Source organism: Opisthorchis viverrini (genome assembly GCF_000715545.1).
Source record: "Opisthorchis viverrini unplaced genomic scaffold opera_v5_189, whole genome shotgun sequence".
NCBI lineage: Eukaryota > Metazoa > Platyhelminthes > Trematoda > Opisthorchiida > Opisthorchiidae > Opisthorchis > Opisthorchis viverrini.
In genome coordinates, this window is record NW_008751836.1 from 533,677 (window position 1) to 548,623 (window position 14,947).

The 14,947-nt window shown below is 44.6% G+C and overlaps 3 protein-coding genes across 3 annotated transcripts in view; 2 read left to right on the plus strand and 1 right to left on the minus strand.

The window, feature by feature from the left end:
* T265_07648 (hypothetical protein) overlaps nucleotides 1-6,008 on the plus strand; it is a gene marked incomplete at both ends in the record, with an annotated part of 8,215 nt that extends 2,207 nt beyond the window's left edge. Inside the window, 2 exons of the mRNA XM_009173221.1 lie at nucleotides 5,543-5,736; nucleotides 5,906-6,008. Of these exons, the coding sequence (XP_009171485.1) occupies nucleotides 5,543-5,736; nucleotides 5,906-6,008 (297 nt within the window). The remainder of the gene's footprint in view (nucleotides 1-5,542; nucleotides 5,737-5,905) is intronic.
* T265_07647 (hypothetical protein) overlaps nucleotides 1-14,947 on the minus strand; it is a gene marked incomplete at both ends in the record, with an annotated part of 86,038 nt that overhangs the window by 60,368 nt on the left and 10,723 nt on the right. The window contains 3 exons of the mRNA XM_009173220.1: nucleotides 815-1,006; nucleotides 5,214-5,336; nucleotides 10,077-10,343. Coding sequence (XP_009171484.1) covers nucleotides 815-1,006; nucleotides 5,214-5,336; nucleotides 10,077-10,343 — 582 coding nt within the window. The remainder of the gene's footprint in view (nucleotides 1-814; nucleotides 1,007-5,213; nucleotides 5,337-10,076; nucleotides 10,344-14,947) is intronic.
* T265_07649 (hypothetical protein) overlaps nucleotides 8,505-14,947 on the plus strand; it is a gene marked incomplete at both ends in the record, with an annotated part of 39,716 nt that continues 33,273 nt past the window's right edge. The window contains one exon of the mRNA XM_009173222.1: nucleotides 8,505-8,604. Coding sequence (XP_009171486.1) covers nucleotides 8,505-8,604 — 100 coding nt within the window. The remainder of the gene's footprint in view (nucleotides 8,605-14,947) is intronic.

Consider the following 14,947-nt stretch of genomic DNA (forward strand, 5'->3'; position numbering starts at 1 on the left):
TATATATATATAAGAGCCTTGTAAAAGTGAAAAGCTAAGAAGCCATTTACAACCATTACATCCATTATTTTGAATCAGGAGCAATGAGCATCTCAACAAACTCAAAGGGATCTCGAACTCGCGATCTCCCAGCTAGCAGTCTGCACACAACCATTCGGTCAGGAGCAGCTGTGTGATTAAGACACACTTATACAGGACACGGAGCCACTCCTCTTTCGATCACGGAGCCCGCATGCTCGAGTGATGGAGGTTGCACTCATCTTGTGGAAGTGTTAATAATCTAAACTGAACACTTAACCATTGAACAGCTCAGAAGAAGGATAGTTACACAAAACGACTAAACCGTCCGTCTGAGAGGTAGTTATGTGCATGTGGTTGTGTGTATGTCGTTATGTGGATTCTGTGAACGAAGGAAGAGTGCCGCTATATGAGTGCGAATTAGCCATAAGGCTGACCAGCCGTCCGTGACGGGGAGGTCCCGAGTACGAGATTCCCTGGAGTTTCGTGAAATACTCACTGTTGTTCCCAATACGGCTGAAACGGTCCGCCTCTCAATTTAAAGTTCTCTACAAGTTGGAATAATCCATTTATTTTGAATAGGCCACCGATCAGTGGTTCCATGACTAAGTTAAATTAACGGATTACGTATGGACTGATGCAGAAGTAAGTTATTATCGGACTGGATTAGGTTTCTTTTCAAAAATCGTATAGAATACACAAGACATTTGGAATGATCCTAGCTGACTGAATTGCCAGATTGAACCTTTATATGTGACCACGGACACCGTAGACAGAAATGATAGATACTGCTCACTTCAAGGAGCCGACCATCGTCCGTGGCAAGTAGCACGACCGTGAATTGTTCGGACACAGCCGTCACGGCTAAATCAACAACATTTTCATGTATGTGCAAGAATGCGGGCGCTTCCAGTGCGTCATCTCTGTCTGAACCCATGATGAGCCGATTGCGCGGTCGATCTTTCGGACAATAATATTTTTCTGCTTTCTAAAAAGCGTGGAAAAAAGAATGACACATGCACCCAGTAAGTGAAAGTCATACCAAGAACAAGAGGTTGGGCCACTGTCCCTTTCGGGAGAACCTCTAAGTGTCTAAGACGTCGAAGCAACAACCAAGATAGTGATGAGAAGTAGTGACAAGTGATCCTTGGTCAAGAATGATACTTTGATCTGGACACTCCTCAAAAATCACAGGGCACTGCTTCGGGGAGCGGAGTGCCATATATGAATGAGCCAGGGTCAACTTAGACCTGTAAGGGTGGGGAAAACGTTTATGGACAGAGCTAATATACTGAATTCGGCCACGAAACCCATATCGGATTCCTGATATTCCGCACAGGTTAGGATGGAAACTCCTCATCGGAAGCACCGTGGTTCTAATCCACCACCGATCGCTCGACTGTATAGACGGTATTCAAGCTCCCAACACGTTTTACAGTAGCTATGTGTCGGAAGGGTATCGAAGCCATCGAAAAGTGATGTGGCATGACATATCTTCAGGGCAGTAATTTTGAATCCGATGGTCCCGAATCCGGTCGCAAACACTCCAATAAAACAAGTGCCTCTGTCAATCAAGACCAACCGACGTACATCGAACTAGCAAAGTAATCTAAGATGGCATCATCTATTCTTCTGTGCACACTGGAGATGAGCTCCCGGGGGTTAGATGAAAAACAGCAACATAACTGCGGTCAAGTGGGACATTAGAATAACGCCAATACGCTAAAAATCCCCTTTCTGAAGGTGTGCAATGGCGTTCAGCAAAACTGAGTCTTTTCAGCAGCGATCTTCACAAGAAAATTTCTACAAGACGTTAGCCACGACCAAGGGCCCCCTTGCAACTGTGATTGATGAAGATTTGGCCGCTTCTACTGGTTATCAGTTGTAGAATGTAGAAATCCTGACTCGAAGTTTACGGATGCAGGGCGGTAAACATTGAATCCCCAAAAAATTAAAACCCACCAAACATCGATTTCGGCGCGAAATAGGAAGATGCATCATTTCCCCAACACACAAAAAAGTTAAACAATTCTCCTAAAGGATACTGGATAACAAAAACCTTTTAAACTATTCCAAATAAGCCTATCCTTGTCGAATCTTCTCTTGGATACTTAGTATTTGTGATACGAAATGATGGAAGCAGTTCGAAAAAGTACACCATTGTTTGAACACCCAATAGTAAGTAATGAGCCCATCACAGTTCGAAATTCATACACGGAAGCTTCCGTTAAACAGTCAAGCCACAACGATGCAAGACTTTTATGTGAAAGCACTTTGCATTTTTTTGTACCCACCAACTGAGGAATGCACCCTATTGCCTTTTGGTCGAATATAGGAAAGCCTGACTGACAACACGTTATTCTTCTGGATGTCACATGCCAGATATCTAAGCCACCAGTTCAGCGCTGAAGGTAGTGTATTCACTCACATTCGTAGAGTGCAGTATTCACTGGCCATATGTTCCGCGTTTTGACAAGTAAGAAGGTCGATGGAGGCTTTCCTCTGCTTCCTTCGGGTGGCATGGTAGCTAGGAATCGAAAGGGTGTTACAACTAAACGATTACCGTTTTATCATTCATCTTTATCAGGAGGATCGGATGACCTGCGAAGCACAATGGTGCTTAGACTTTACGCCTAGGACCGAAAGATGAGTGACACTGCCTTGATGGAAGCCCAGCTGGTGCGGGTAGCAGTCCGCACAAAACCAGTGGACTATAGACTGTACAATTATGTGTACGTAACCTGCTGTCTCGAGGGTCACTCGCTGTATGCAAGGGATCGATAAGAAGTGCGCCTCGTAGTGCTACGAATTCCCCAAAGGTTTCTCAGAGTACAGCCATGCCTAGCATGTCGGTAGACCTAGGGCAGGGAGTAGAAGGTCATTTTCGGGACCCACACATATGAATTTTACGAGTACGTTTGGGGACACAATCAAATATGTTTAGCAAAGTTACGGCAGGAGCATCCTGCCCAGTCTTGTACCAACAGGTTGCCCCCCCCCCCCGGAGTAGTTCCACCTCAGTGCTGTTTGTCGCCGGCGAGGTCAACCAAACACGATAACCGTACGTTACATTTGTGCCCCACGTAAGGTTTACACTGTAAGGTTTGCGCACACTTCCCACATTACCTACTCAGCAGCACTCAAGACGAGCCTTCGGTGTTGGAGTGCATTGTCACAGCTCCAGCTTCCAGGTAAGACTCGGCTGAACCAAGCACACTTCCCAAAAAAGCTGCGCAGCCTTGAGAACAACCCCCTTGGAAACGATATGCTCCAGGGATCGACTAATTTGCTGTTAACATTGATTGGAAGCAGGATAAACATTCCTAGCTGACACGCATAAGTATTAGTATCACCAGAGGAATGGTTTCCGACTGACGGCGTCCAGCACCAATCGGAAGAGAATCCATCCATAATGCTTAGTAAAATACGGATACAAACGCAAGTTGAATTTAGACTAACGATGAGAGACAAATTCGAAATCTGCTCACTACCTACAAAATCAGCAGTGTCTGTCAGCTCTGGGAGTGTGCAGGTCAACACGCCTAAACTGTGATAGCGGTTTTAAAATCCGATTACACTCTGATCCATACATCTTATCATCTGACACTAATTGAGTTACACTTACTGGATCAGTTAATCGGAGTTATGACGAACGATGGAGGAAGAATTTGACTGCGACTGACATTAAAAAGTGTTTCAAGCTAGGTGCCATAATCCACTACGGGTCAAAGCCTTATAGTGGGGTATCATTCAGGAAACGCAATGCATTCGAAATCCACATTCTACTTAGACTAAGTACTTTGTTGCAAACAATCACCCTTGGATTAGTAGTGCACCGATTTTTAAGTCAACTCAATCATCATCAATCATCAACTCAATCATCATCAAGCATCAACTCAATCGGTTAATTCACATTTACGGGTTGAGCGTACCCATCGGAACATGTGGCTTGAGTGACGGTGCAGACAGGTGACTTGGATGATATCAAATTTCAGCGTGGTCATCGGACCTAAAAGCCATCATCAAGCCTCAATCGGTTAATTCACATTTACGGGTTGAGCGTACCCATCGGAACATGTGGCTTGAGTGACGGTGCAGACAGGTGACTTGGATGATATCAAATTTCAGCGTGGTCATCGGACCTAAAAGCCGTATACAATCAACATCAATACTCTTGTGACGAAGCCAACAGTGGCTACACAATACAGACATATCGACTTGCTCACTATTCATGGTCCCTTAAATCGGTTGATTCGTTTGCGCCTAGACGATTGATTCATTCTTTCATTCTTGTTCATTTGTTCATGCCTGTTGGAACACGTGGTTGGACTCCGAAGAATCTAATCATAACTGCTGATGGCGTGGGTGTGCAAGATGCTATTCCCGCACAGTAGCCCGACGCCGTCAGAGATGCTACGCAGACCCATTAGCAGTGCGGCGTTATTCACCGGTGAACAATAATTGTGTTCACGAATACGATTAATAGAACCGTGTAATTCATGCGGACTGGTCAACGCGTAGGTACCAGCTGATTTAGCCAACCGGTAGTTAACTGGATCGGCTAGTTTTCTACAATAAAAAAACTTGAATTGACGCCTCTCGACCATGAAGCATGACAACAACATATATTCAAGTGAGTGGACACAACGAGCTGGTTGTGCACGTAGTACTGACGGGTCATCCCGGGTTGTTACGGATCGGACTTAGTGAGCTTGATGACCGCCTACAAGGTTGAAGACCTTAGGAAACAACCAAAATCTTACAGAGTGCTGGTAGCAAGTTCTCTTCATGGGGGAGCATTTCAGGACAACGCCTTAACCTGTACCGTAGTTACCATGTAAAAAGATTACTAGAGAGCGTAAGCAGATTCACATTTGAAGCAAACGCCTACTGCATGGGATGGTTTTGTTTTTCTTCATATTTACATAATCCCGAATAGCATAGACCCTTAAAGAAGGTAGTAATCGGTCTCTGACGTCACCGGGGGAGTCAACTGACCGGAAAAACCAAAAACCAAGAGAGGAATCAAAATTGAAGGATAACTAACAAACATAGTGAGTATGAATCGAAACACGGCCAAAGCCACCCGCATAGTATGTGCACAAAGCGAATATTCAATGAAATGCTTGCTCACCCACACATGTGCACGCACTGCGTTCGAGAAACAACCGAGGATCAATAAAATCGTCACTCACTTCTGTCTCGTCCTTCACACACTGGCCATGTACGCGTTCCCGAGTAGTTAAGAAGTGCGCGGGACCAAATACACCATCTCCCGATAGGCATTTGTCGATCACATATTTGAACTGAGCATCCACCTAAAAGTACAGAATGGAGTGGATCGCAGAATGCCCGGGACGGAGAACAGATGAGCTACATAATTATGCTAACATAATTCTAACAAGAACCCATGGTTCAGCAACCCGCCCCGTTTGTTATGTCTTTAGGTGATGTTTCGTTGAGTCGAACTTCAACCTGAAAGGAAATGCGCCAATGGCACCGCATTACTTTTGTTAAGCTCCAGAGTGATACATCTTTCCAAGATGGAATTTTTGAGCCTACCGAACAGTTTGGCTTTTTGAAACCTAATCGATGTGGCACAGTAAAACTGGTCCCCAGCTTACCCCCGAACGAGTACGAGATGACGAGTTCGCCTCCAGAACGACAGCAATATTTAGCTGCCACCAACAACATGTGCTCATCTATACCAAATCCAAGGTTAGTTTAAGTGTGGAGTGCAAATGAATATGAGATCATTTTTACCACTTCTAAATGAAGGCTGACCATTTCCCCGCCGGTCACTACACAGGTCAAGCTGAAAATTGCTTTGCAATGCGAGGCCTTGACCTCACAAACACAACCAATTTTATTGGATTTTCTAGGACAGAAACGGCATTTTCCCTGCTTGCTCCGTTGCTCCTAGTCCTGAGTTGTTCTTCAATTTGCTCCTAACCAGAAATTCCAATCAGCTGTCTTTTATTGCGATGTGAGCCACCTGATACACAAGGAACACCGACAATGCAACACAGCTTCGCGATGGCTAAATCTTAGGGGGTGTTGTGCATTACTCAACAGGATTTCAGAATAAGACAACCGTCGCCGTTTCCCACAATGGTCCAACAGTTCAGTATTTTGTGGTACGACGACACAGGCGCATGCGAATGTTATTGGTGATTATAGTGTGACACTATGCAGTGAATCTTCTTGCAGTGGATTCATTCTCAAACGACCCAAGCTCGGGTCCACTTACAAGAAAGCTGCACACACACAGGATGCCATTTCGGAAAGAACCACCCCATGTTTCGATTTCTACCGATTTCGCTCTGCGTTGACTGTGTTGTGTAGTTTCAACACATTAGAGTGAAATGACAGACTACGAAGGTGATCAGATTGCCCCCCCCCACCTGATAGGATATGACAGGACTAACGCCATTATCATGTGGGACAAATGAGAAATCACATGATATTGACATGTTTGGAATAACTGCAACTTAATTTACAAAAAACGAGGTAGTAGGACTTGATTACCTAGGGAAAACTGTTGGTTAACATTTCGGCTAATGAGTACACAGTATCAATCAACGCGGTCAGTGCAGCGAATAGTAAGTAGATGGACACAAGCAGTGGAAACGCTCAGCTTGATTATTTCACATTTCATTCCAATTCAACCAACAGATTTTCTTTGATTCTTCAAATTAGAGTTAGGTTGGAATAACAGGTGAGTCAGTGTTGGTTTCAAAAGTAACATACGAAACTTTGCTTCTTAGGGAATAAGGCGGAACTGTTTCGACCAAGCAGCCTCAGTCGCCTCAGCCCCAAAACACCACGAATGGTGCTGTTTTTATCCTAACGTTCCTTCTTGTTCGACGTTACTGTTGCGGGTGATCAGGAGGATATAAAGAATGGTAGAGTTTCAGGGTGTTCGGTGAATCAAGAAAAAGACCAGGTGGAAAATCGAGAAAATTGACTTGCTAAAGGTGGTACAAAGACGAAACACAGGCGATGAATTTGAAAGATTCGGACTGGATGATCTATTTGAAGTGAAGCGAGAAGTTGAAACGCATCATTGCCGCTCGGTGGACGACATAACCAAGACGTGTATTTGTTGTGGAGGGGCAAACGGAATTTGCGTCGAAATGTGAAAAAATATATCAAGGGAAGAATAGCAAGAGGCAGGAAGTGGTGAATGGGTGAAACCAGTGGGATAATAAATGCTTAGCGATTGCAAGGTCAGTCAGCAGGTAACATGTAGAATACAAAGACTGAAAGCTTCAGACTTGCGGCGGCAGAAGAGCAAGTAGAACAGAATACAGTGCACCGGACTCAGTTCAGTTCACCCGTATGAGACATTGTAAGTGGACTGCAGGTGAACCGAACATATGCTGCATCAGAGGACGTTGCGTGAAATGTTTACATAGTTGCATACTTTCATCACTTTGGTATGGCAATGACTACTTTTATTCCTGGGCGAATCAACCGGAGACAAGATCCAACGACAATGGATGGCATCCAGCGTGTCGTATGGCAGCTAAATATGGCCTTTCAGGGTGGGGGATTTGCAGCACCTTCAAGTCTTAACCACCGAAGTCCTCGGATAATGGCTCATGTTGGTTGGCGTCAGAAAATCAGCAGCGAGATTACGGGAAAATGGGTTTTCAGTTTTATGGTAGATTTGTTCTGAGTCCACACACTAACACCTAAACGATACACCGAGGAAGCTAATTCCAAGATCGAAAGACCAGATCGACAAACGCAGTGTTGTTCACCGAACCAATGGCACGGATTGTCATGAATAATACTACGCTGGATAAACCAGACGAAAACTATCTACACGAACGAAAGAACATGGTTCAGCGATTGGAAGGCACGATCCAATCTCAGTGTGTAGAAAAAGGCAAGGGAGTTTCTAGAAGCATGGTACTCCGCCACAAACTCAATCAAGCGATACATGAATCGACCGAACCCACGCATCATTATAGGCAAATGGCAACTGAAAGAAAACCGACCCCACGACGGACGGATCATGTGGAGAGACAAAGTAATTATGAAACTGTTAAAACAAAGATGACTGGATACGAGTCGGATAGATAGAATCAAAGGTCGCTCTGGTATCGACTAATTAAGGAAGAAGCTAATGAACGGGACTGACCACACAACGAACCATAACCGGAGATCATCCCCCTGCCGATCAACAAGACATTACAAAAAGCAAAGCACTGCTCAACACCTACATACAGACTCTTCGCCACGACTCCATCGCCCGGATTAGTGACTGGGTGTTCACGACCGAACTGCCCAGGTCAGCGATCAGAACAACAGCCGTTTGTACGTGAGCTACCAACATGCCGTTTGGCAGTTAAGCTTCAAGCCTTCATAGTTTATCAGTCACCCGGGATAGGGATTTTGAGACCTGAACATCATGATTGTATGGTAGTGCTTGGCGTTTGTGTTGTAAACGACGAGGACCACCGTACATTATTCACAAAATGGACAGTGAGCGCGCCCTACTGGGCCCGGTTTGGTCGATCAATTTTGCCAGTTCCCAATTTACCGGGATAGAAACATGTAACGAGCTACATCCACTAGGTAAGATCGATTCAGTGCCGAAGCTTGCGTATTACCGGTGTAACGGTGGATACTAATGATGAGGCATGCGAGTAGTGTTTTCTCGTAAATCCGCTTCGCGTCTCTTGAAAAGTGAAATCTATTACGGAATTTGTGGAGTCGCTTTGTAGCATTTGCTTGCATTTGAGTGATAGTCAATGAATATCCAGGAAAGTTCAGGAAAACGCGTTCAAGGAGAAGATGGATATTCAGTTTTGTAAACAAGATACATATGAGAGTTTTGCTCCCCTGTCCGATAATCTGTAACTGTTGAATTGGCGTATCCCTAGTAAACAACTCCGCAGCGAAGGCCTTCTTCCTTTCATCTTTAGCAACATATTGTGCCCGGTGAGTAGCTTATGTGTTGTTTCACCACAGGCAGCAAGATCAACGTTGACACCAAGCGAGAAACAAGATGGAACAACTGCAGCGTAGAGTACTGGATGTTAACCGCGAACGAAGCACCCAGGTTATGGTTAAGACCATCAACACCAGCAACGGTTCTGAGACATCAGTGAGCGAAGACCCAAAGAATCCCTAGATCACCCACCCGCGCATACCATGTCTCGTAACCACCGAACAACACAGCTGTAGTGTAGCCCGGTACATGTGCTGATTGATACCCAATGACACGGTCTGGTGACGCCACGAGTAGCGCAAATTAGGGAAGGTGAATCAGGAACACCAGTGCTGCAGTACACAGAGTTAAAAGCGGTAGGTCCGTAGACAACACATCCTGAAGTATAACAGAAGTGTGACTTCTGCATGTGAAAATGCATGTTAAAATGTGGTAGAATTTTACTTCTTACCAGCAATAGGTTGAAGTTCCGAAAACCCTTTTATGGTGATGTTTGGATCTAAACTGTTACTGCCAACGTGCATCAACTGTTAGGATAGGGCTACCTGATGCAAACTGAATAAGATGGGCTAACTTTCGATAACTTGTTGCAGTTCATGTGCCCAAACGATAAGAAGAAAGGTTGCGGTGACTCGGAAATCGACCCGAACCTTCTGCCAGCTCTTCGCAGGATATCGCAAGTGAATAAACATGGAAATCTAAAAAAAACTGATCAATCAAAGCCGAACCAAGTGGAGTCAGGCTCCAACTGTTTTCAAGTGCATTACAGTTTTTGGGAGAATCAGTTGGTGCTATACCGATAAACAGTGCTCACACGAGTGTTCCCTAAGGCATCATGTGACCACCAAGATAACATTTGAGTTTATTCCAGTTGGATTAGGATGGAATGGTGCATAGGTATCTTGGCAGCCATGGTTTTGCCAGGTGTCCTCAGTGCGACAGGTGAGCAAACATCCTCTAAGGGTGTAAGGTAGCATAGAAGGAAATGAGGTCAAAGACGAACGAACTTGTTCAAAATGGGCTAAATGTTTGAGGACAAGAAATCCCGCAAAAAGAAGCATCTTGAGTGTAATTTACAGAACGCATAATCACGTACCTGGGCCATGGAAAATATCGAGATTACCGATCCGTTAAGCATGACAGCACCCGATCCGAAATTCGATGATCCGCGTGTGTGGTAAGGGTCATTTGATTGCGGAGCGAATGCCCTGTGGTACTGAGAGTCGACATGCTGAGCGGCAAATGCAACAACCAAGCCTTCAGTGTGATCCTCAGTCAATTGGGAGTCTTGTTGAGTCTGAAGCTTCCAGGCCAGGAGTTGTCCGACTGTACCACGGGCAGCGGTGTGTAGGGCATTGAATGTCTGAATAAAGTGAACAGTTGGCATAAATATATCAGCTTATATGGGTACTGGATGCCCATGAGATTGCATCTAGCAAAATAGAAACTGACGACTAGAAACGCCGTAAGCACCGCAATCAAGCACTCTTGTATTTTGGAGTTCGACTTTTCCAACCAGACAGATACGGCGAGTTTGTTGGCTTTGGTTGGCTACCATGGGTAAGCTGTGGCATGACAGTGGTATTCCGCAAATGTGGCGCAATAAAGATAAGAATAGAACTGATCTGTATCATTGTCACAAAGAAACCGACTAAAATAGGAATACGTAGGGTTCAGCACTGTCCCCCTTCTCCTGAGCAGCCCGAAAAAGACACGCTTGAGATAAATCGGCGGTTAAGACGCCAGTGACCCTCGGTATCACCTTCCGTCTGCCTGCCAACTACACATTCGGCGAACTTGTAACAGACGCTCATGTGTAAAATTGATGCTTACTGGTCAAGTATGGAGCCTGGGCTGAGGGTCTCTAAACTACGGCCTGCAGGCCAGATCCCAACAAGGTTCAAAAATCACCAGATAAGTATGCTCTCAGCTTTCTTAGGCACCTAGTTTTTCGACTTCCCTACAACCCACGGACTGTACCACTTCAATTGGTCGAAAAATATATCCTAGAGCTGCGTTTACTCTGAAGTGACTAAGATGAGCAGTAAATGCATTTATCGCCCCACCTCAGCTGCGCTTACGTGCTTCGGTTTGGGATTCCTCGAAATGGCAGAGTACTGCATAGATTGCCTTCTTTTGCTGATGCTATCCAAGCTCACTAAAGGTGCAGCTTTGTCTAAAAGACAGAGCTAACGGGTCGGTATCATCTTCTTGCAACAGCAACAGGGTTGCTACGTCCTAGATTTCTCCATTTGAACCGTTAGTGCGTGCGTCTGCACCGACAGTCATTTGTAAAGGGCGTTTGAAATTTAAATTGAACGATGTGACGACACTAGTGTCACAGGTTGTAGATGCACAGGTGCACCCACAAGGCGTTAACCGGGGGTGTCATAAAATCTCAAAGGTTTTCTCGTCGTACACCGAGTCACTAGTGACTCGTGACACCGTAGATCACGTATGGGGTGTCGTGCCAATAACATTGACTGGAAACGGAATGATACCCGGAGTATCTATTTAAAATGATGCGCAGTAACTCATAGCAGTGTAATACCAACGACGGAATCGACATGTTATTGACACACATCCTTACAAACGTGCGGGAGTATAGATATGGGCCCATCATGTTAGGATTCGCGTGTATGAGTATACGTAAGCTCGTTTGTGGCTTTGGCTTTGCGCCAAGACGCGGAACCGGCAACCAATCAGATCTATCTCAAGGGTTAGCACCAGCCTAGATGCAGGTGTTTACTGTGTGTGTGTGTGTGCTCGTGCGTGGATTAACGATGCAAAAAAAGCAAAACATGTGGTAAAAACAACACTCACGTCAGATTATTAACCCCGCACAATGACCATGAACAGAGACTAGCACCAAAGAAAAGTAAACTGAAAATGAGCATTCCTAGGTTGGAGTGAATCAGAGCTCCCGAAAAGGGAGAGACATCTGCTAGAGGTTTGTATGAAAACTATGCTTTACGATCAAGAAACTTATATAGAGGGTCACTTCCGTGACACTCAACATACCCCTGCGATTCATTTCGTTTCTGATGGTGTGTTGGTCCAGGCCACTGCTAGTTCATTAAAAACGTGTTTCCAGTAAACTGACGAGCGAAATCTTTAGGATTGGGAGGCTAAGTTAACCAATAGTGCATTGAATCACTTGGAAACCCTTTGGAACCAAATAATAAGTTATCGCATTTGTAAAAGTTTGGAAAATAACCAGCAGGTTTGTTGCTGGGTAAAGTCAAGCGGACTGGAAGAACTGGACCCCAGGTCTCTAGCCCATCGGTCTTAACGCTCGCTGACCTAGTTAAACAGACAAAATCCTTTAGTCGTCACCTTGAATTGACTAAGCTTGATGTTGCTGTTTGGTTCTCATTCAACCTCAAACCTCGGCCAACCTCGTGATCATCCGTTTGGCTTGACGAAACTTGTATGTCGAGAGCGACACGTTGCCCAAAAATAAATCTACCAACTGTTTTTCCAACCTTTCCGAAAACGTCAAACAACGGCGCTTTAGAGCATGGAGCTCTTAGTCACTATCCGTCTTCATATAGTGGTCAAACAAGAAAACACCTAAGAACAAGATGATTTCGCCCAAGTTATTTCCCAAAAATGGTAGTTCAGTGATGATCGGTCTTTACCTTATTTCTTGGCAGATGAACCCTGAAGTGAACACTTGACCCGTCAATAAGGCTGCCCCTCTGCCTTCCTGAAATAACTCTTGTACAACATCAGAACGAAATAAATCGGTCGATGTCAATCGGAGTCGAATTAAGCATCAAACCTCAGCGGGGAAAACACCAATACATTATATCGTTCGGATCAGTAAACCAGACTCTCTATTTAAGAAAACGAAGAATCTAAAAATCATGGGCACCCACAGACTGATAATTGTCTAGGTTTTGAAGAGGAATAGGAGGAATCTTACAATTTCGCCACGAAGCGGTCCAGAAATAAAAAAAATTAAATGAATCAAACCGACGAAAACCTCGACGTATCTTCAGACGCGACGCAACTTTATATTTTCGTTTGATATGTACGACTATTTTGTCTTACATACAAGTTGACCACGAGTAGATCTCGTATGCAGTGACAAGGATCGCCAGCAATGAGGGTGCGCAAACGAGCCATTGAATCCTACCGCTTCCAAGAACGGCAGTTTGGGATATAGGTGAACCTGTAGCACATGCTTATGACATCATTATTATGGTTCGAAATTTTTCCCGATCAACAGTAATTCTCAAAATCTCCCCAAGAAATAGCCGAGCAGACATAAACGTGAAATCTGACGATGTAGCCGAAGTGATTAGAGCGCGAATTTACTGACCGGAAGGTCCGTGGTTCGAATCCGACCTCTGCCACTCGACTTCCCCTGTCTAGGCTTGGGCAACCTGGCAGTAGCCCAGCCCTCGTACTTCCCTCGGGTGGCATGGCAGTTAGGCACCGGAAGGGTGCTACAGCTGAACGCTAACGATGTAGCATGATAATCGGAGCTTGCGCGGTACATTGCTCTCAGGCTGTAGGGTCTGAGGCTTGTAGAAGCAAGAACATGCAAGTAAAGCAATACCAAGACTTATAAGGCTGCTGAAAACTCTTCAAAAGTCCACGACCGGTTCCGTTCTTCTTCTTCAGGTAGGTGTACCTCCCGAGATTCCATCAACTTTATGTTCTACCTGATCCCAAACTGGACAGATTTCGATAAATGCTCTCATTTGCACAAAAACTTGGTTCGGACAAGCGGCTTGGTTGAATCTAGCTGAATCTCTTGTTTATGATAAAACATATCATCAGTTTGGCCTACCGAGTCACTGCTTAAGATACTTGTGCAGGTGAAGTATTGGGGATATCACTACACTTCACTACTACACCTAAGCAACCTATATTGCTACATGAGGAGTGTATTGTCCATCGATCAGAGACAAAGCTGAATGGCAGAGTAAATGCATAAAAGGTTTTGTCAGTAACATTAGAACCAATAAGAAGAGAAATCACAAATGCGTGCAGGTATTTTGTAGATTTCCCGTTCATAGATTGAGTCCCACAAAAAGTGATGACATCCTTATTCTAGTATGAAGCTGCAGGAGACAGAAAGGAATAGTTGCGTTCTTGAATGCTCCTATTCAGAAGCCATTTGACTCAAAGCAGCAGACTGTGGAAAATATTCATGAGTTACGGACTGCATACAAGCGCAGTTTGATATATCGCGGAAAGCGAAACTGCACGCTGTTTTGTAAACTGGCCAAGCAGTGTCGAGGAAATCGAGCTAATTAATGTGAAAGCAACCAATACCCAGTGAAAAATTGTAGCCGCAAAACTTCCTGGTCGATATTCGAGTTCGGTAAGTTCGCACCTAGAGACTTCTAGCGCAATATTACTGGTCTACCGCCTCTGCCATGTAGACTAAGTGTGAATATTGACCTAAGTGAATCAGTTCCATAGTTAGTGTTCTGATTGTTTCGGCCCGAAAAATAACAGTCGTTCACAGGCCCACGCTGTCAGAGGTGATATTGCAAAAGCCAGACAGCGAACGGTTCGTCTTGCTGCCTTTCTCATAAATGCATTAAGAAACTATGGAGAAGGTATAAACCAATGCTAGGACACTTGTGTTGCAGTTTTCATGTTTTTACATTTTACATCAAAAAGTGGTTAAGCTCTTCTACAATGACAACCATACTTTCAATCTAAATTTAGAGGCTTGGAATGGCAAATAATAGAAGGCTCTTGTTAGATGAGTGCCGCCAAATTTCCCGGTATATAAGACACGATTTCGAACAATCGTGTTAGATGACTGTCTCTTTCTGAAAAGAGACTGAAAGATTTGTACTGCACTATCACTCATTGAACAAAACTATCCAAGGCGTTCGGAACACATATGTTTGTGCCAGTTTTCTTGCTAATGATACTTTTGATGACCTTTCCCTACACGAGCAAACGTGGCTGATGAAAAACGGAACGCGCGGAAACAGG